This window comes from Catharus ustulatus, chromosome 18, assembly GCF_009819885.2.
Source record: "Catharus ustulatus isolate bCatUst1 chromosome 18, bCatUst1.pri.v2, whole genome shotgun sequence".
NCBI classification, from domain to species: Eukaryota; Metazoa; Chordata; class Aves; order Passeriformes; family Turdidae; genus Catharus; species Catharus ustulatus.
Genome location: NC_046238.1, coordinates 10,364,592 through 10,386,736, shown reverse-complemented (window position 1 = coordinate 10,386,736; position 22,145 = coordinate 10,364,592). Strand labels below are relative to the sequence as shown.

At 48.5% G+C, this 22,145-nt stretch overlaps 1 protein-coding gene across 1 annotated transcript in view; it reads right to left on the bottom strand.

The window, feature by feature from the left end:
- Window positions 1-975: 975 nt before the first annotated feature.
- BICDL1 (BICD family like cargo adaptor 1) overlaps window positions 976-22,145 on the bottom strand; it is a 48,874-nt gene continuing 27,704 nt past the window's right edge. Inside the window, exons 3-11 of the mRNA XM_033075817.1 lie at window positions 19,786-19,902; window positions 19,123-19,134; window positions 17,625-17,771; window positions 16,539-16,718; window positions 15,574-15,792; window positions 14,317-14,460; window positions 11,171-11,301; window positions 8,528-8,648; window positions 976-5,182 (exon numbers count right to left, since the gene is read on the bottom strand). Of these exons, the coding sequence (XP_032931708.1) occupies window positions 4,982-5,182; window positions 8,528-8,648; window positions 11,171-11,301; window positions 14,317-14,460; window positions 15,574-15,792; window positions 16,539-16,718; window positions 17,625-17,771; window positions 19,123-19,134; window positions 19,786-19,902 (1,272 nt within the window). The 3' untranslated portion in view covers window positions 976-4,981. The remainder of the gene's footprint in view (window positions 5,183-8,527; window positions 8,649-11,170; window positions 11,302-14,316; window positions 14,461-15,573; window positions 15,793-16,538; window positions 16,719-17,624; window positions 17,772-19,122; window positions 19,135-19,785; window positions 19,903-22,145) is intronic.

Here is a 22,145-nt window from a genome sequence, read left to right as displayed (position 1 = left end):
CTCTGCTCTTGCCATCACTGTTCAATTGGAGGGGGTGGGGACTGTGTCTCTAGTGGTGCTGATGTGAAGTTTCCTAAATGTTGAGCAATGGAATGTCTAACTGGTTTGCTAGGATTATTTCTGTAATGAAAGTTTCTAATTATGCTTTTTAAATAATTTTAAAAAACTAAAAATAAAGGTTACAAGCTGCCAAATCTTTTTTTTTTGAGGCTCTGTTTCCTCTGCTGTCCACCACCTGGAGGTGGAGGGTGGTAAGCCTGGTGTGTGTAAAGGGTTATTTCCTGAGAGGGGATATTTAAAAAAACATAATTAATGCTTTCAAATGTTTAGTTGCTGTTTTAGTTTGAATGAAAAAGCAAGATGGAATGGGTAACTTACTTCTGTGTCCAGTGAGATGCCTGTGATTGTGCTGTAATCTTTTGTTTTTCTGCTCAACAAAAATATTGAAAGCTCCTCCTCCTGAGGTGACTAAAAAGCATCTGGAGTGTCTCCTCTGTGCAGGAACTGCAGCTGTGGCTGTGCCCTCAGCATCCCCTGCCCTCCCCAGGCTCTCCTGGAAGGTGCCTCTGCTCCTGTGCCCCTTCTGGGAGAAGGTGGAGGGGACTCCTGGGGGCGTGTGGATGGTGTGAGCTGCAGCTGCTGCCAGCTGTGGGTGTATCCTGTCTGTGTTTGGTGTCTGAACTCCCAGTTTGGGTCTGCCTCCATACCAGGGCCAGTAAAGGACACAAATGGCTGGAAGGTGTGATGATCTACCCACCTTTATTTCCTGTTACCCACCTTGTTTTCCTGTGCACCAAGAGATTCAATGTTGCAAATGTTTTTGCCCTTCTCTCCTTAGGACGCACAGGGGCTTCACCTGGCTGAATTTCATGGGATGATGCAGCACCAAAGATGCTGCTGGATGTTAAATGACAGTTCAAAAAATGACCTTGTTTTGCAGCTGGGCACAGTAAAGTGGTAAGAACTGAGACAGTATTCTATAAATGATCTGTTTTATTCTGAAGAGAACTATTTACAAAAGAAGTAGAGCATTGTTTTTACTAAAAATATGCCTTTATAGATTTTTATAATATGTATCTTATAAAAACCATACATTTATTTACATGACTGCTACATACAAAAATTACAGCACTGTGGTATATGTACATATCTATAGGTACATTCTTTCTGCTTGTCCCTGCTGTGTGCTTTTTCCCTCTCAATCCAAGGGAATCATTGCTGCAGCACCCAGACACTTCCTTTCTTGGCTTTTTGGTTCAAACAATCTTGCTTTTTATAGCAGAGTGGGGAGTAGAGAGTTTGCCTGATGGAGAGGCATATCTGGAATTTACCATTCTAAGTAGGACAAGTGCATGTGGCCCTGCCTGCAGCTTCACTTCCTGCTCTCTGTGCAAAATGACTCTGTTGTCAGTAACTTTTCGATTTACTGTTCATCTCCATGGCAAGTTGCTGATCTAAGTTTGTATGAAGATAAAGTGCTAGTGACTTGCCTTTCATTTGCATTTGTTCCTTGTTCACAATTGCTTCCCTTGCAGAGTTTAGGAAGGGGAGACTGATCCCTTTTCCCTCAGGCTGGCGTAACAAACATTTGCCCAAACAGTCACCTGTTCCCTGTGGGAAAGTCCTTTGTAGCCTTAATCTCAGCAGGCATCTCTTCTCTGTGCAATATTTGAACAGTGACTGTGCAGCACTACTGTTTTATTTACCATTATCTCAAAAGCAGGGCTGAGGGGTGTGTTTAGAGCTGCTGATCCCATTCCTTAAATCTCCTTTGGGATCCTGAGTACCTGCTGGATTAATGTGCTTCCTCCATCTCATCCCCTGGAGCCGATGTTTCCTTTGCACCGTGTGTGTCCTGCAAGAGTCAAGTACCACAAGTGAAGTGTCTTCTAACCAGCACTGCAAGGCTGATTCCAGGCTCCTGGCCATGACAGGAGGGAGGTGAGCGTGTTAATGACAGCACAGGGTGAAGTAGTCGGGACCTTGTTAAAACACAATGTGATAAATGGGTGTGAAGGACTGCACGGGTGAGGTTTTCCAAGACAGAAGACAAAACCTAGCTGCTGTGTTAAGGCAGTGTCTGTTCTGTGAAGTAGCAGCTCAGCACAAGGAGGTCTCCTTTGGTGTGTTGTCCAGTTCATTACACCCAGTTCTCTTGTATCTCTGGGTTTAGTAGTGCAACTAAGTCTTTAGGGTGAAGGGGCTTGTTTGAAGAAACCATACCCAACTGGCACCTTAGAACATGCTGACTTTCCTCTTGCAATCTCTTCTGTCACTCTCGTTAAATAAATAAAACTGCAATGGGATTAAGGATTCTCCTTAAATGAGGAGATGTGCTGTGCCTGCCCCTGCAACTGAATGAGTCACTTTCCTCAGCAAACATCACAGAAGGCACCTTTCTTCATCTCAATACTGCATCTTCATGGCATAACTTAAGCCCTTGCCTTAGGCTTACATCCATCTATCCATCCATCCATCCATTCATCCTCACTGGGGTACAGTCCCACACAACTGCTGGGCATGTGGCTTCAATAGAGTTGGTAGGGTCTGGGAAATGACAACTGTCAGCAGAAGAAAGGTCCATCAGGACCGAGATGTTCACATGGCTCTCCTGTGAAAGAGCATTGTTTTCAGTGTTCACAGGTGTCACTGTGTCACAGGTGTCACTGTGTCACTGGCATCCGTGCAGCCACACCTCATTTTGCAGGTATCAAAGGTTGGGGAAATGCATGTGGGTGTGACTGAGTCCTGGCAGCAGGAGATGCTGAGCTTGTGCCTCGTGTCCCTGCCCTATCCAGCGTCACAGTACAGGCAGGATGGGAGGATGAGGACAGAGAACATGTGGCACTGCACTGCAGCCCTTCCCTGGCTTGCACAAGTGGCTACAAGCAGAATCTCAACAGCTGAGCATTGCCTAGAAAGGAGAGGCCAAGGTTCACTTTCCTTCCCTGCCTGTGAGGCTCCTGATTGCCCATAAGCATCGAGCTCTATTGGTGCGGCTTTTCCCAAGTATTTCCTGAAGCAGGCTCTGCAATCCAGAGTTCATTGCTTTCCTGTAGATGGGTTTTACCACTCAGCTCTTTACTATCATTGCCAATGTCAGAGCACTCTGCTCCTTGCAACCCAGGGCTGCCTTAGTGCAAGATGGTTTCATACCAGTGTGGTGGTTTCATGCTAACAAGGAAATATGGGAGTGCTCAAATCTTCACAGGCAGAAAGGATATTTGCACTGAGGTATTATGGATGTTCTATCCCACAGGTGTAAGCTGAATCATACTAAAACCCAAGCCACCAGCCTCTTACCTGCTGCTTAGAAGGTGTTTGGCACCTCCTCTAACAGAAAGCTTGTTCCTGTTAGCGAGCAGAGACAGCAGCTCCCTGTGGGATGGTGTGTTAGCACCGAAGTTGCAGAGCAGGGCAGAGCTGAAGGTTCACCCAGCTCTGCTGTGGGACAGTGTAGGTGGTGGCCTCTTTAAAGCAGCAGGAAACAAACTGGGGCCCGTGGGTATAATGAGCTGAGACAATGTGTGAAAATTGCATGACAGCAGCAGGACATCTCTGAGCTGAGCCTGGTGCTCCTCACTGGCTCATGATGGCAGACTGACAGAACAGAAGAGCTGTAAAGTGCCCATGCAGTGCAGAGGGAAGGTCCCTACTTGAGTATTGCAGGATTTCCAGCACTGCTGTGTGCATACACCAAAAGAGCCACGTTCCTTCTTCTTGATCAAGTCAGGCAAAGCAGACTCTGGTCATCTTTGATCAAAGGGACCTTTGGCTACCTGCTCACCAAAGGGCTGAGTAGCAAATGACCCACAGGCAGGGACAAATACTCCTTTCTGTCAGGCCATAGCCAATGTTACTGCATAGGGCAGAGTAACCTGCAGGCTTTCCAGAGCTTTGTAGACACCCTGATGGCCTTTGGCTTCAGTGAAGGCAGATGCCAGTGTGCTTTCTGAGGATCCAGTCTGCCAACCCAGTGTCAAAGACTGACTGACATCGTTGGGAGTAGGCTCTCAGTGAATTATTAGTTAGGCTTTTGGGGGCCTATCCAGTTAAAATGACAGTTTTTTTACTCTGTTTGGGAGATGTGTATGGCTTTGGGGAGAGGTATGTGACTTGCTGAAGCTCCCAAACTACTTTTGGCCATTGGAGTAACAGCAGGTGCCCCAGGACTGAACATGCACAACTTTTATCCAGTCTGTAATCTGTTGTAGATGGTCAGTCTCCTGGGGAGAAATCTGTGTAGCTACAGCCTGCAACTCTTACCTCTGTAACAGGAGAGAGCAGGAGAGGACAGTGACACCACCTATGTGTGCCCTGTCCTGAGCTGCCAGGAGCCTGGATCCCAGCGAGGGTGAACAGCCACACAGAGCTCCAGGGGAGATGGTGCCAGGCAGGATCTGCAGTGAGGGCTCAACTTCCAGCATGGAGAAAGCTACATTTGTCAAAACACGGGAATGCTGGGGCCAGAGTGACTCCAGTCTCAGTGGGATGGATGAAGGATGTCACAGCTGCCAGGGTGGTACAAATGGCTCCCCTCTGTCCTCTTGCATTCAGCCCTCTTCTTCCCCCTGGGCTCGCTGTGACAGCAGTTCTCAGTCCCCTGCACCACTCTGTCTTGGGGCTGCTTATTTCCTTCTCCAGCATAAGAATGCTTTTAAGACAATCAGAGTATTCTTCACAGCAGAAACTGGACTGTGTCAAAGCGCCTAAAATATACCCTGAAGTTTATCACTTCACTTATAGAATAAGAAAAGTTTCTTTCTACTAGAATCACATTGTCAATTTGCAAATCTCCAATTCATGTAAACATTTGGTTCAGACCAGGTGCGGTGTAAATAGTGCAGAGTCTCAAGGGTTAACTCCTTTGCCCCCTTCTTTTTTACTCAGTGGATCAGACTTGGGTCCATCAGCAAGCTGGGCAGCTGCCCCACTCCCCATCTTGAAGCAGGAATTGCTGGAGAGTTTTCTCTTTTCCAAGTTAATTTTTCTTGAAGAAGGAGAAGAGACGGTTCCCTTCGGCCCCGACGGGCTCGTCCCCCTGCTGCTCCGGCCTGAAGGCAGGGGAGGGCCTGGCACTCCGCTTGGCGCCGGAGCCACTGGAGAAGGAATAAGCAAGCTGGCTCCATTCCTTCGGGTGTTTGTCCATCAGCTGCTGGTCAATGACCCTGTGCATGTCATCCTGCAGCAGAGGGAGAGCACAGGTTAGTGCAGCTGGGGCTCAGCGGGAGCTCGTGGGGGCGGCTGAAATGGGTGTGAGACGTGCAGAGATGAGATGGAGCAGGGATGGAGGGACAGGGACAGGTCTGTGTCCCCACCTGACAGCAGGCTCAGCTGTGCCTGCTGCCGTGAGGCTTTTCAGGGACTGAGGAAGATCAATCACACAACTCTGAGGGATAAATTGCTCAGGTGGTCTCGCACAGGAGTTCTGTGCTGGCTTGGGGCTCTGTGCCACCCCTAAGCTGTGTTCCTCTGCTGTCTGCAGCTTGCAGATATCCCCTCTGGGGGAGAAATAAATAAGGAGAACAAATGCAGTGAGAGCAAAGGCCAGAAGGACAGAGGTCTGTGCTGAGCAGGTCTGTGTGCACACGGAGGGGACAGGCAGGGGTGGCAGAGCTGCTGCATGGCCACTGCCACTGGGGCTTCTTTGGGGAAGGTGTTGAGGGGCTGGGGCAGGTGTGGGCCCACCAGATCCCTCCTGGGCTTTGCACCAGACTCACCAAACAGAACTGAGCTGGTCCCTCAGACCCTCTCCTTCCCCTGGAGCCAGCACAGCAGTGGGAGCTCTGACTGACAGCTCAGTATGAACTGTGGCTTTTCAGATGTTGCAGGAATGCTCTGATTCTGTCCATGTTTGCACCACAGTGAGGCTGCTTTATACAAAATAGTTACCCAGTTCTGCTGCCACTAATGATGTGCTAACACTTTCCTTGAAAACCTGGCTATAAATTTTACAGATTTTAAGCTTTCAGATCCATTGTTTCTCCTAAAATTACATATTTAAGCTAAGCTTAGTGAGAATGTGTGTACACAGCTAGCCCCACAGGAGGAATCCACTACTCTCCAGCAGTTTGGTCCCTGACTAGGGCTGAGGACACTGTCTAGTGGGAACAAGGAGACTGGATGGGCTGGAGTGGTCGAAGTGCTGTTCATTCAGAACCTGGTGAGGGGCATTGAGGTGCTGCCATTGCCCAGGAGGTGCTCCAGCTGCTCTGGATTGAATCAAATCAGCCTCCTGGGACTGGAAACTTAATAATGGCTAATCTCTTGTTTCAGCATTTCCTGCAGGGAAAAGGATTGATAGCCATGACCTGGACCTGAATTTAATACGGGGGTTTCCCCTGTGGGAGCAGGAGGGTGCAGAGCTACACAGACTGGGGAAGCTTTGGGTCTTTTTAGAGCAGGGCTGGAGAGAGGAAAGGCAGAGGGAGAGTTGAAGAGGTTGAGGTGAACATCAGTATGAAATATCAGTGAGACAGGTTTCCAGAGCTGAAGCTGCCATGGGCAAATGTACAGCACTTGCATTTTGGAGGCACCTCTTCTGCTAATTGAAGTAGGTACCCAGGCTCCTGCATGGCAGATCTATGTCCTTGATCAACCATACAACAAGGGATGAGAATGATTTATATGTATATTTATATATATATGCACACATACAAAAATATCAAATATATATATATAAAAATACATTATGCACTATTGAGAGTGCACTGCATTGGGTCCCTGTCTGTCAGATGTGAGACAGAGAGCAAAGCACTTGGATGAGGAGGTTTTTTTGCTTGAGTCCTACTTTATGTATGATTATGTCCTTAGAGAACACTGGAATGTTGTTGACAACCCTTGGTGAAATGCAGACTAGAAGTGTGCAAGAGCAAAATGCTGCCAGATTAAAGCATTCAATTATGCCCAGCTAAAGAAGAGACTTTTATTCTATTTTATCAGAAACTTTCTGCAAACCCCTTTGCAAAATAGTCCCCAAAATACATAAATCACCTGACTTGTTTTGTGCCTCTGTGGCTGAGGGGACATGAGGTGGCTGGAAATTGTTTTGCTGCTGTGTACTAACACCTCAGGTCAGTAGGCTGGAGACAACTTACTGCCATGAAGTGGGCCTGAGCCTCAGCTCAGAGAGCTGATGGGAGCAGGTCTGGGGCTGCTGTGTTACTGCAACAGGACCTGTTCTTAACCCCTAAGCTGTGTTTATTCTAGCATTAACTAGGCCTCACTTTATCCCACCCATCCAGACTGAACTTGGATTCAGACACCTCCTATGCAGAGCATTGAGTGTCACTCACTGGATAATGAGGCTGAGAAGTAAAATCCCAGTCTGTCTTTCAAGAAGCTTTCCAGATAGAGAGGGTTAATGTATGTGCACCTCAGCTTGGCTTTCCCCCGGTGCCCTGGTAAAGCCTCACCATGGGGTGCAGGATGCTGCCCCTGCCTGGTGCTGGGATGGGGGCGTGGGCAGAATACTGGTGGGTGATGGAGACCCCCACTGACCCCTCTTGCCAGATGATGGTGAGGGCAGAGAAGGATGTAGGTGATGGTGGCAGCAGATGGAGAGGGGATGGGGGATGTGGGGAGCTCACCTCAAAGGCAGGAGGGGTGTACGACTAAAGCTGTTGGTACAGGAACTGAGAAAGGCCACTAGATCAGAAACCAAAGGAGCCAGATAGTAAAAAGCCCTGAGGAAGCAAACTGTAAGCAGGAAAAAGAAAAGAAAGAAGAAAAGAAAAGGGAGGAAAAAAAAAAAAAAGAGAGAGAGAGAAACGAAAACACAGTGGAGTTGAAACAGGAGCAAGGTTGTATGGGAAAGGTTTCTACTGGTCAGGCTGGTTGTTAGTAGAGCTGGGGTCTTGCATGGTCTGCAACAAATGGCACAGACCTTTTCTCTTGAGCCTGCTTTGTTTTCTGTTGAGTAGCCCTCCCTTAGTGCTGGTTCTGGGAGGAGGCAGCTTTGTCTGCTCTCAAAGGCTCTCTGCCTTCACAAGGGTCTTCCCCACTGGCCCCAAGTGGAGCATCTCCAGGGCAGCTGTGGAACTGCCATGACTTTGTTTTTTTTACCTTAGTGAAGACCTGGAATTCTAGCTTCTCCTTCTTGATGGATCTTTGGAGTTGATGAAAACAGTGCAGCAGCAATCAGCACAACCTCGTTCTCCCACCTTTCTGCTCCATCATGGCAATGCACAGGCATGCTGTGCCTGCCTAGGGACACCTCCTGCACAGACCCCTCCCCACCCCAGGGCAGAGCAACGTGCAAGGAGGCACAATCTGCTTCTCCATTTTAAATGCTTGTTCAGAGCTGTAGAATTGACAGCTCACAGCCCAAAGGCTCGGGGCTGGGAGCTCCCCCCTGTGCCCCACAGCATCAATGGCTCCTGCAGAGCCAAAACCCAGGACCCCCAAACACCCAACCCATGGATGCTCAGGCAGAGAACAGGACACAGGCACAGGGAGGGGGGACAGTCCCCCAGAGGTGGCCCTGGGGTGATGAGTCCTGCAGCCCCTGCCCTGCTGGGGTGCTCACCTGCCAGGCCTCCAGCTGCTGTGAGAGGTTCACCTTCTGCTGGATGGCATCCAGGAGTTGGCTGTTGAGGGACATCATGTCAATCTTGCACTTGGTCAGCTCCACCTCCACCGCGTTCTTCCTGCGGGGACAGAAATCAGGGCCTGGCACCTTTTTCTTTTTAAATGAAGAGTTAAACATATCTAAATAAGACTACAATTTATGTCTTTCACTGGCAAATCCTCACATCCTAAGAGGTTCATCTTTGTTGTATTCTGGAAAATCTATTAATCTGAAGAGTGGGACAGAACTTTTGACATCATTACTTTAAAACCATCAGATTTCTAATAAGCACACTGTGAAGAATACAGAAAGAAAATCAGATACACTGCTGTGTAAGATAATAGTGCCTGGATAATGTGCAAGATCTGCCAATAAAATGGAGATCTGGAACAAGGTAGAATCTATACACAAATATTTTTTCTTCTTTTTTCTTCTGTTTACATGCATAGAGAACAAATGGTATGTGCTAAACATCAAATGGCCTATGTCTGATTGCTTGATCATTAAATTGCAATATAAAACATAAAAAAACCTCTTAAAGGGTACAATTCTGCTTTCACTTGGGACTTGGATTGAAGGAAGAAATTAAAGAAGAGAGTTTATCACAGCATATACTTTTTAAGAATGACAAACTGTTAAAATTAATTGAATTAAATGTTAGGCTTTAAGGAATACTCCTAATTTCAGTGGAGCTGTCCCAGCCTTTGGGAACACCTCTGCTGCATTTCTTCCCAGACATCTGATGGCCAAGTGGGCATGTCATGCCATGGACAAGGTTACCCAGAGACCCCCAAGTGCTCAGTGGCCGAGATGTTCCAGCTGCTCCTTGCTTGTGGAAAAGAATTGTCCCTTAGGATGGAGCAATTTCCTAAGCTGCCCAAGCTGGGAAATGCTGCTCACCATGCTGGGAGCACACAGGTGAGCACAAAGCTTAAGTTTCAATTAACTGCTGTGTGATAGGAAAGTGTAACATGACTTGCTGGGAACCATCTTTCTTTGCAAATATTTTCGAGAGAAATAATTGCATATTATTAACTGTAGCTAATTCCTTGTCTCTTAACAGCTCCCTTGTGCTCCCCTGCAGAAGAGCAATTTGGGAATTTGGGTTTGTATTCCAGGTACTGGTTGCTTAACGCTTCCTCTGAGAGAATCCTTTTTCCTATTGCTTCCCATGTTGCCAAACTTCAGCTTCAAGCAAAAATTATCCACACCAGATGTCTGCCTCGGGCAGTGATTTTATTTCTGTTCAGAGCTAGGGATTTTTTGGGGGGGATGGGTTCAACAAAAGCAACTTAACCCTTGTGGTGTGAGGTGGGAAGAAAATCACGAGCCTCCCCAGGCAGCAGCCAGCCCACTCGGTCTGGGAGGGATGTTTTCACTTCGGTGACAAGATGCTCTTGTCTGCTTTCATTGCAGCCACTTTGTGCTCCTCAACCTCCCTCACCCGTGCCTCATTCCGGGGCTCCTGCACTGCAGGACAGCCAGCCCCAAATATCAGTGCTTTGTCCAGCAGGGTCACAGCGGACTGGAGCAGCTGTGCCCTTCCACTCCCGCCTGTGTTCGGGCACCTGAAGCAGCTTTTGCTCGGCGCTTCCCCGCTGCTGGTTGGATGTTTTGGGGATTGATGGCAGCGGCAGTGTTGCCATAGCCACGGCAGAGCCAGCAACCCACACGCACCGGGAATGTCAGAACTGCCTCCCTGCGCCCGGCAGACAGCTGGGATGCTCCTGCTCCTTGCCAACAGATGGAGGTGTTACAGAGGACAGAGAGGGGAATTCGGTAGCCAGCTAGCCCAGCAAGGGCAGTGCGGGCCATCGAGCCACTTACAGAAAGGGATGTGTGGGCTGATTTAGCTGTGCACCCTCAGAGGTGCAACCCTCTCCTGCTCCTCCTCTTGTCCAGGGCTTTTCCCTAAGCAGCCAGACTGGTGGTGTCCTGGCCCACCTGAAGGGATTATCAGATGAATGCTTTCTAGCAGAGCACAGAGTAGGTGTCTGTCCCTCTCCTCTGGGCAAGGGCATTTTGGCAAGCCCAAGGACAGAGCTGGGGAAGGGGGGTATGGGGGAGCAGAACTGCACAGATCTGTAAGGAGGACGGGCAAAATAAAGAGCCAAACCAGTGGGGGAATCCCAAAAGGAGAACCAGAGAATTACAATACTGGAGATGCAAAAAGGACCTTGGAACAGGAAAGGAGAGAGAGTGAGCAGAGGAATGGTTTAGGGAAGAAGCCAGGCAGACTGTAATGGGGATGGTCAGGAAAGCAGGGCTGTGTGTCTGGAATAGCAAAGGAATTAAAACGTGACAAATAGGGCAGACCTAGTGTTTCCATTTGGCTCCCTGAAGTCCTCTCCTCCTTGCTGTGACTCACACCAGCACTAGGGATGGCACAAACGTGGTTCACAGAATGCCCCTAAATGTCCCCAATCCAGCTGTGGGGCAGCTCTGCCTTTAGCACCTCCTGCCCTGCTCCCAAGCTCCCGGCAGCATTTCCAAAGCCATCACTTTGTCACAGCTGCTGTGCAGAGGAGGAGAAAGCCACTCCAGAGGCATCCCCTGGCATGGCACTGCACGAGTGCCGCCCCAGCTGCTGGTGGCACTCACTTGGCGATGGCCTCGTCGCGGTCCCTGATGGCCTGCAGGAGCCGTTCGCTCGCCTCCTTGTCCTCGGCAGCGCCGCGCAGCCGGTCCCGCTCCTCCTTCAGCGTCGTCATCTCCACACTCAGCAGCGTCACCTGTGGGCAGAGCGAGGCTGTGAAACCCAGGGCTGCTCAGGAAAATGCACAAGTGTGTGTGGGGGGAAAGCCACATGGACCAACCTGCAGGTCGTAGAAAAAGCGGTGTCAGCTGTGTGGGGCTGTTAGTGCTGGTGCCACCCTCCATGAAATGTGCTGCTTTTCCTGGGATGCTGTGTCACCGGTGTGTCACCAGGATGGCCTCAGTGACATGCAGAAAGCTGTGCAGGGCAGGACCCACCTGTGCCTTTTCTGTCACTATAGCATCAGGACTAAAATGTTTCCCCTCTCAGTTTGCACACATCCTTTGAGTCTGCCTGTTCTAATTCTGATCTTTCCAGCGCTAAATTATTGCTAACATAATTTACCAGCAAATAATATTTTTTGAAGGGACCATTACATCTCCTGAAGTAATATGAAGCTGTAGACAAAGGATGTGAAAATTCTCTTTCATGCCATGGGAGGTGTTACTGGCACATCTTACAATTTTAATTAGACTTTAAAATATGTCTGGAGTCTTAAATAGTCTGAGAAATGATCTATGGTTTTGGTCCTGTGCAGAGCGAGTTAATAGGCTGTGAAATCATGCAAGGATTGCATTAGCACAGCTTCATAATATTTCACACACATTTAATTTCTTTGTCTAGAGCACACACATGCTCTGTTACATTACTCCACCACCTGGAAACCATTGCAGCATTTGACCCACCTCCTGCCTCTAAATGCAGCTCAGTTGTGCTTGAATCTTCAAAGAAATCTTTAAATAGAGGGCAGACAGTCAAAAAGGGCTCATCACATCCAGGGTGTGGGAGGATCTGCTGTTAGCAAGGCATGGCTGGGCTGGGGGTAGGAGGGTGTGAATGCACCCTTGTCTGTGCAGAGACTCCCCATGGGACTGGGGAGCTGTGCTGGGGCTGCCAGGGAATGGGGAGCTGTGCTCTCCCTCAGCCCTGCATGGGGAGCACCTCAGAGCAATGATGTGACAGAGAGCAGTGGTGATGGGATGATGTCAAAGGTGCTGAGTACTTCTACAGAAATCCCAGGGGACAGAGGATTCAGAGGCCCAAAACACGGGGTTTGGGGATAGGTCTGGATTTAATTGGTTCTCTCTGTGCTTCAGGTAAGAATGGGAGGAAACAAAGAGGCAGAAGGTGTGAAATTGCCTCTCAGTGTACAGAGAAGGGGGTGACTCCTGTCTCCATCTGCTCACTGTGCTCTTGGGCAGAAGCAATGGATGTGTGTGATGCCACAAGATCCTAATAGCCATTTAGAAGCAGCTCCCCTTTGATTGTATCAATACCAGTGCCAGAACAGAGGGATGAGGAGGCAGCAGAGCACTGCTTCCCCTGGGTGGACCAGATTTCCACATGCATCAATTTTCTGTTGCACTGAACAGAACACAATGATGCCTCTTCAATAGAAGGTGAGAGTAATTATCAACCTGGAGCAAGTGTGAAGCTGGATAACAGGCAAAAGCTGTGGGAGATGTGTACTTGCTGTGGGAGGCTGGAGTTCCTCTCTGAGAGTAATGGCTGCTGCACTTGTAGCTCTCCCATCTTTCTCCACATCACACAGAGATGTGAGAAGAAAACAGATCTGCAGTTCTCCCTTTGCTTACTAAATATTCAGAGCTTTGGTAGTTGGAGACCCCTAAAAGCAGACCCAGGGTTCTAGACTTGCAATCCTGGGCTGGTCTTCTGGTCCCTCCTGGCTGGAGAGTTTGGGGAGATCAGACAAGCCTAAAATCTGTGAATAAGTCTCTAAAGGTCTCTGTCAGCACTGCCAGGCTGCAGTGATTGAGCCCTGGTCTCCTCCATCTCAGGTGCGTTTAAGGGCAAGGGGGGCTTGTGTGTGGTGCACAGGATTGCAGCAGCACAGCCAGGACAGTGTCTGGGCTCATGTCCCACTGGACCTTCACCAGCGTCTCCTGTGGTTGCCACACTGCTGAGAGGAGCAGCCTAGGGGAAGGACAGGCTCCAGGGCTGCTCTCCTCCCTCACTCTGCCCTGATCAGCTGCTGTGGACAGGACATGTCCCAGCCTCACACATGTGCTGCCACCACTGCCAGGGTATTTAATGATGGTTTCTCTCTTTTCTCTTTGGTCCCATGGTGGCAGCTCCCACAGCCCTACACAAGGCTGTCAGACCCCAGGTCATGCTGACTTTCTGGGGTGTTTTTTCCTATTTATTCTGCAAAGGGTGATACAGCACTGCTGAGAGCACCAGTCAAGGACATGAATCCCATTCCCTGCTCCAGTGCAGCCTGCTTCTGCTGCAGCTTCCAGATCCCCTCCAGCATCTGGAGTCTTGTCCCACAGAGACAAGGACAGCCAAGCACCTCTTTGGATGCCTGTGTCCATTTCCTGCTCTTGGCATGGGGCCTCAGATGACGCTGTGCTGGGTGTGGATGCAATGGGATTCTGTGCTTTGGGTATGGGGTTGGTGTTGGGACCATTCCTTGCTGTTGAGGTTGCCTCAGCTGGTCCTTGGGGTGCTGTCTGGTGCTAGTCTGGCCTCAATTAGGATTCTCTGGGAGTGCTTTTCTAGGGGTTTTGTGAAGCTGTTGTGGAAGAGGTCAAGCCCTGCTCCATGCACAGCACAGCAGCACTGTTATATCATAGAATGGGTGCACACACCCCTCACAAGAGTTCAGTGCAGCAATCCAGGTCAGCCTGGATACCTTTGGGTTTCCAATACTCCATATCAACAGCCTTGTACTTTGAGGTCTTCTGCTGAGAAGAATTTAAGGAAGAGAGAAAGCAGACTGGGAGAAAGGCTTAAAGGAAGTTTGGCTGCTTGAGATGATGCTTCAGATGGGCCCCAGACAATTTGTCAGAAACTTTCATCCTAAATTCTTAAATCCTCTGCATTCAGTTTGACAAATCTCCCTCATCCAACCATTTTGGCCTAAATCCTCCTGGGTTATTTATCATGTTGGTCTCTTTGATGGAAGGCATGTTTTGGAGGATGAACACTGCTGTTACAAGACCACATGTAAAGCGTGGGAGCTGCTAACCTGGCTGTGCAGTCGCTGCAGCTCCTCCAAACTCTGCCTCAGTTTCCCCCGTTCTCCCTCCATTAACTCCCTCAGGGCTCGCGAATCCTCACTTGTTCTCCTGATCTGCTCCTCTAAGGTGTCGTCGTCGCTTCGCCGAGAGCTCTGAGAGTGGGAGAGAAATCTCTTGCTCAGATTTCACTTTAAAAAAGGCAATTAATTTGTATTAATTTGGTACCAGTTTGGGATGAGGGTGCTGAACAAGGAAGAAGAAAATGTGAATGTGGCTTTGGTAGAGCTTTTTGTTCCCATAAACAGTCAAAGGTGCTCGACCAAGGGTAGTGCTTCTACACATGATGCAAAGAGCATGCAGACCTTGGCATAAACCAAATTTACAGAGACCTACTGCTCATTTGCTAGCCCATGTGGCTACAGTCTCTGTTTGTGGACCTTTTACAGGACTCTCTACATTTTATTTAGCATATCCAACTTCATCTCTATGCTCAGGTTCTTAAATGAGGAGGGTGAGTACTCCCTCACAGCCCTCTGCAGGGGCTGCACTGTTTTCCTCACCACAGCATCCCAAATAAGTCATAATGGGAATGCAACCAGCTTTGCACTGTAGGGAATGGGAAGAGGCCTGATTTGAGCCACAACAAAAAGTGATAATGTAAGGTAATTCTGCACTTCTGTGGATGCTGAGTGGCCCCTCCATGTCACCCCCTCCTGCCCAGCAGCCTGGGGACCACATCCTACAGACATCATCTTGTGCCAGCAAAACCTTTTACCTGCCACGGCTTTGAGTTTGGCAGCTCCTGCCACGGCATTTCTACCAATGACATTCACAGGGACAGAACCTCCCATCATAACCAGGGGTTATGATGATTTGTGATACTACAGCTAATAAAGCAAGGTTAGGAAAATCCCAAAGGAAATAACGGAACTGAGATGTATACGGCAATCTGCAATATTTCCATGTTGAAACTCTAACTTACTGAAAATCTCAAAGTAAGCCTACTTTTATTAATTTTCACGACTCCCAGGCCAATGACAGTTGTATGAGCTTGAAACTTTAGGTGGCCTGAGCACTGCAGGCTGAAACCCCACGTGCTTGGCTCTTGGCTGACCATTTGAGACATAAGGGGTGGGCTATGCTCTGCAACCATCCATCTCTGTGAGCCACAGAGGTTTTCTGGGTGACCAGGGCCTTCAGGATCCAGCAGCACCTGCAGCAAGCTCTGGGCCAGGGGATGGGCACAAGGTGTGCCACCAACTCACCGTGGAGTCTGCCCCATCCAGCACGTTCTGTATCAGTCTCTTGAGCTCGCTGAGCGCAGCGCGCAGGCTCCCGGCGGGGACGTCTTTGGCTGATGAGGTTTCTGAGGACTCGTCCATGGAGGAGTCGGTGGACACGGCCGAGTCGGCGCTGTCGTTGCCCCGCAGGTGGGAGCACAGGTAGCGGACCTGGCAGTACGCCTCCCAGAGCTGCAGCCTCAGCTGCAACGAGAGAGCCTGGCATTAGCCCAGGGTGCCAGGGCCAAGGACAGCCTCCTTCCATGGTCAAGTGAAGCGTGTGATTGCCAGCCCTCACAAATATTTGCCATGTCGGTTTGGAAATGGATGTAGAGGTTTACTCTCATATGGTCAAAAGGGTATTGATGCCAGACCCTGTAAGCTTTCTTTTGTCTCTGGTAGTTGTTTTACCAGGACCTGAGAGTGCTAATATCAATCAGCATCTCTCAGGAGCTTACATTAGCCAGCAGAGAAAGACCAGAGGCCTTACTTGAAGCATTCCACAAGAATCTTTATTTCATGTGAAGGGTGGTCAAGCAGCATCTCTCAGAACAAAGGAGAGACAGCCATATTTATAGGTTCAAGGGGGATTCAAACTACAGACAATAAAAGTTTATACAAAGAACAGCATCCAATCTAAGTCAAAAGTTCTAAAGGTGAATTGACCAACTACACAAATTCATTTCTAACCAATTATCTTCCAAGGTGTTAGAGTGTGACCAAATTCTTAAGGAATTTGGCTCAGCCTTGGTACCTAGGAGACCTTATCTATTATAGCAAGTTCCAGGGGCCAGGAGAAGATGGCTTTGGAGGAATTGTATCATCCACAAGACCCCAATCCCAATTTTCTGGCCTCAGCTCCAAATCCAAATCAAAAGCATTAAACTCCCTTTTGCTCTCGTATGGAAACAGAGGCCCATGGGCTTTCCCAGAGGCTGGAGGGCAAATACCTGTTCTCGTTCTTGCTCCAGCTCCTCTGCCTCCATGCTTTGCTCTATCTCAGAGAGCAGGGATGTGCTGGTTGTGTTGAGGTTTTGGAGACTTTTCTCCTCGCTGAGCTCCTCCACCTTGCCCTGCAGCTGCCGGTAGGACAGCCTCACCTCCTGGAGCTCCAGCTGGCTTTGGTGCAGCTTGTGAAGAAAATCAAGGAATCAGAAAATATTAATGGAGGTGATATGGACTGGATCAATCTCTTGGTTTTTGAGGGAGTTGGGAGGGAGGAATGAGTGACACAAAACAGGGTTTCCAGCCAGGAGGAAAGTACTCTTGGCTGGTATTGCTGTTTATTGGAGTTTAATAATCTCCAAGTGTCATTAGACACTGTTTAGAATCCAGAATATCCAGAAAGGTAAAATAGCAGGTTAATCAGCACTAAAATGAAGGACACTGTGAAGAAGTTGGGACTCAGGTAAAGAAATTTGCTGAAAACAACACAGCAGGAAGTGAATCCAAAATGAAAGTGCTATCTACATGTTTTTTAAAAATATATTCAAATATATATTTAAAAAAGGAAAAAATACAGAGCTGAGGATGCAGTGCTTGGTAACCCACAGAAGCGAAATGGAAAAACCTTGCTCTGCCCGAAGCCCCAGAGGTGCCACACTTGTTTTTGGGGATGACATTTGGTGATTCATGGCTGTGAACACCATGGAGATTGTTGGGAAACCTGAGCATTGGGATCTAAGAGGCCAGTGAAGCCCCTTTTAAAGCAAATTCTACTATTAAAAAATGAAATAAAATGAACTGCAATCAGAGTCCTCTGATTCATTTTGCATTTACCTCATTTACCCAGCACCCTGACCATTTCCTTGCTCAGAATCTCCCTCCTAAGCTGCTCTTTGCTGACAAGATGCCTTGTTGATACTCCTGTTACCTGTCTTCATGGGGAACACCCAGGACCTTGCTTGCTGCCATTCTTGCACGAACCATTCCATTCTTCCAGTTGTTCTGTCTCCAGTCTCTTCTTTGTGCCAAATTTTACCCCAAATCATGACTTTTACTGCATCTTCCCAACCCCTCCCTGTCTCACTCCTCACCTGCAGGTCTTTGTCATGGCTTTGTCTCTCCAGGATGAGGACTCGATCCTGCAGCTCCTCCACAGTTCCCTGGAGGAGGTCGTTCTCCTCCATCATGGCACTGAGGCGATGCTCCAGCTCCCGCTTCCTGTCTGTCAGCATTTTGATCTGCAGGGCAAAGAGAGGCCCTGTCAGACTTTGCAGGGACCAGAGAAGAGAGGCACCACATTCCAAAGAGAGAAATGAAACAGCAAAAAGCAGAAGGATGTACACAGATGTTCTGTACCTGTATGAGAGAAAACTACCTCTGTGTGTGTTTTAACGCCCAGGAAAGCTCTGAAAGGAAACAACTCCTTCCACAGGCTGCAGGGGCAGCTCCAAAGGGGCTGGGTGTGCACTGGCAGGTCAGGGAGCAGGCAAGAATATTCAAAGGTATTAAGTGGAGACCAGCCCTGCCCACCCCTTACATCTTAACATTTGAAAGACTGGGAAAAACTGGTTACATTTCCTGGGTGGTCCTGGGTGGTCCCAATGCTGGCATTTTTCTCCTGTAGGGTGCTGGAGATCACAGGTTGAGCCAGCAGGATCCAGGGTGAACCTGTGGGATCCTGCTCCCCACAGGGCTGTGCCACAGCACATAGCTGTTCTTAATTGGTGTGTGTTCATCAGGTCCTCACCAGGGATTTGTCTGTCTTTTCACTTGTGAAGACTCCTTTCTGTGCCATGTTTATTTTTAGCCTCCCAGTGATCGGTTGCCTTTAAAATTGGTTCATTTCTTTTAATTGTCAAGGGCAGTGATTTCAGGCGAGGGACAGTGTGCCAAACAAACCCTCCGTGACTCAGTTAGCTGAAAACAGTGCAAGGGATGAATCAGCACTAGCCAAGGTCACTTCTTTAACCAAGAAGAAGGAGCTTTTTCCCATATTAGTACACACAGGATCTCTGGGCTCTGCTATGCCAGCCATCCACCAGTCCAGTATAACCCTAAACACTCCCTATGGCCTGCTTTTAGTTCATGGAGCATAGACAAATTCAGCAAATTCCCACTGTTTCCTTGGCCTCTTTGGGACCTTGTCTCTTTGCTGCTTTCCAGGTTTCTGGAAAGATTTGGCTGCACAAAGGAGTATCAGCCAAGTATGTGGACTTGCTATTTCTGCAGAGTAAAGGCTGCTGGAGGTATCAGAAAGCTGCTCTGAGGTGACTAATGGTTTCTCTGCCCACCACCATCATGATTTGCGTGGGTTGAAGAAAGAAAAATAAGAGGTGTAATGGAGAGATTGTACCAAGAGTTCGTACTTGGTGGGCAGACCAGTAATGAACATGCTGTAAATAATGATACAACATAAAAAATGTTGTTTTGCCATGAGCCCTGGACTATGGGAAAGGCACATGGGAAGGGGTTTGGAAAGCAAGAGACAGGAAGGAGGTGAGGAAAGGAGGTGTGGCATGCATGGTGACAGGCATGCATGGTGACAGCCATGTACGTGCAGGCAAACCCTTTCCAAGCCTCCATACTTACTTCAAGGACCTGCTGCTCCACACCAAGGGGAGGGGAAGAAAAGGCGAGGGACCAGCAAGGAGCAGGTGGGAATGGGAGAAAAGAAATCGAGAGATTTTAGAAAAAGCTTTTCCAGACAGCTTTTAAATAAAAGAAGTGGTTGGAAAGTAGAGCTGGACATCTACTCATCTAGTTCCTGCCTAGGTGATCCCCAGTGACTCTGTCAGGGAAGGGAAAAGGAAGTTGTATCATTCCTGCAGATGTACTTGAGTTAAAACAGGCAGGGGCTCCTTGCTTTCCCAAGTGCATGGCTCAGAGGCAGGAGAGGATTGCCGCTTTCTTTGCAAGCACGAGTAACAGAGGAAAAAACCCCTTGCAGACCTACCCATGCCTACCAGAGTTTAACCTGCACTGGGCAGCAGCCCTGCAGGAGCACAGCTATGGTTTGGCTCCTGGAAGATCCTTCTCACCCGTTCATTATGCAGGAATGCTGTGGCCAAAGGTGCCCCGAGCCAGCCCAGCCAGAACACCAAGGAGCAATCCTTGCTGGGGGAGTCCTTCGCCCCAGTGCTGCCATCCCTCTGTTGGCTCCACCAGCTGACTGTTTGCTCAGCTCAGGGAGGGTCATTACACAAGCTCCAAGAGCCCTGGCTGCTTTCTGCAGGAGGGAGGCAGGTGACTCACCTCGGCCTGGAGGCTCTCCAGCCGCACGATGTGTTGGCTGCTGGAGGAATTCTTCTCCCGAAAGTCCTCCCGGAGGGTGTGGACCTGCAGGGAGAGCTGCCGCTCCACCTCGGACGCCTGCAAGGAGACACCAGCTGGAGTTACCCACAGATCCAAAGCAGCCATCTCCTGCCCAGGGGGACCTGCCCAGATACAACTTCTGCACAAGGCCAGTTTCAGCAGAAACTCTGAATTCTGCAGAGTGTGGGTGAGTGAAAATCTCATCCTGGACAAACACTGGGGAGAGCTGCCACTTAAATCATGTTGATTTTTCCCTTGGGGCAGCCAAGGGGACACAGCCTATAATTTTTTTCCACTGTAAAAAACCATGATGACTCCTGTGTCCTAGAGGAAATTCACTTTGCCTTACAAATTGTAGCCTAGCTGGGGTTGAGGAGAAGACCAGGAAACCCTCCTATTAGATTTACACTCTCTCAACCTCTGAACATCTTTGGCACAGCTCTCATATAACAAGTACTCTTTGCCTCGAGTCCCAGCTCCTGTCAAGGCCAGATGGAGAAACATCCACTCCACATGACTGTCAGAGCAGGATCCCTGGGCTTGTCCCTCTTTCCCATTTTGAAGCAGGGATGCCCCACTTATGCAGGGTGGTTTGAGGACAGCAGAGAGGCCATGCCCACCTGCAGGATCCAGGCTTGAGGCAGCCCTTACAAATGACAGCTTAGACGTTAACTATTCTCCAGGCAGCTTTATGGCTGATTTTTACATGTGAACACACTTGTTTAGGCTTGTAAGACAACATAAGGTTTTTATGACAAAACCCTAACCAGACAGCAAAATAGATGGTTTTCTTTTCAATTAGCCTACATCAGGTTCCATTACACTTAGGCACAGACCTCCAACTATGCCACATGGGCTGGAATTGAGCTGATTTCCCTCAAGAGGTGGCATTGCTGTCCTGCTTGGGGTGTGTCCAGCAAAAGCCACGGTGCTTTAGATGGGGAGGTGAGATGGGAGGGAGGCACTGGGTCAGCAGCTGTGGGCAGGTTGGGGAATGCATCTTTAGGGCTGGCAAATGTGGCTCTGGATTTTTTCCGGGTGCTCTGGCAGTGCTCAAGGCAGAGCTTCACCAAAGGGTGCAATGACTCTGCCCTAGCAGCTTGTGATTGGAGCAATGAGCACACAGACCCAGCCTGAGTGCCCACAAAGGTAACACAGCTCCCTTTTAAAAATGGTCCCTTATTTTGCACAGTCTGCAGCAAAATACTCCAAATCAGAGGCATGAAGTAAAAGGCTGTTCCAGCTCCATCAAGTGGAGGAAATGATGCCTCAACACGGTTTGCTTGGAGGGGCAGCAGCAGACAGAAGTGTGGCCACCAAAGCAAGCTCTGACCACTGGCTTCTGAAAAGAGAAATGGGTTACAATAATAAATAATCTTGTCTACTGATTGTTTTTTAGTTCCCTTCTTATATTTTTTTTCACTCTTCTTTAAAGCCACCTATCAGAACCCTTTGCATATTGCCTTATTTATTTAATAAAGCTTCCTTGCTTGGGCAGGATACACAAAATATAATGACAGCACAGAACTATAGGAAGGGGTTGGTTGTTTTTCTTCCCTTAAGCAACTATATGTTGCAAAGCATCCTGAGCAGCTATTAATTGGTGACACTAAAGAAGATGGATGGATTGTGCTTTTTTTGAATGATTCACTTGCTTTTGTAATGACTGCTGAAACATCTTCATGCTGAAACACTCTGCAGGAGCTATCAAGGATGAAAAAGCACCAGATGAAAAGCACTGAAGGATTTTGCCTGCAAGATGCTGACCACATTCCCAAGAAGCACAAGTGGCAGCAGAGGAGATGACACACCACTATTTGATGGTTCACTGTGTAACATAATTTATATGCTTGAAGAATTCTACGTACAGAGAGTATAAATGCACAACAGAGCAGTAAGGAAACAAGGCAGTATTAATGGCATTGTAAAAATCCCTGGTAAGAGAATATATAGCTTCTCTTGCTCGTTCTGCTCCCCATGCCCAGACAGGAGCAGGTGAAGGGATGAGCTGCAAGGATGATTCAGCCTGTGGAAAGTCTGTTATACGAAAGGAGTCTAAAAAAAGGATGGCTTGTTTTATCTCATGCAGTGAATGCTGAGAGAGGACTCCCTATAAATACATCACGGATGAGCACACAGAAGGGAGAAGCGCTATTTAAGCAGAAGCACAATTTTGGCAGAAAAGAAAGATGTGAATAAACCGGATAAGAGTATACTAAAGCTGGCAATAGGAAGATTTCTACATTTCCAAGGACCTGCTGTAGGATTCCTCTTCCTGCACCATTACAGTACTAGAAATG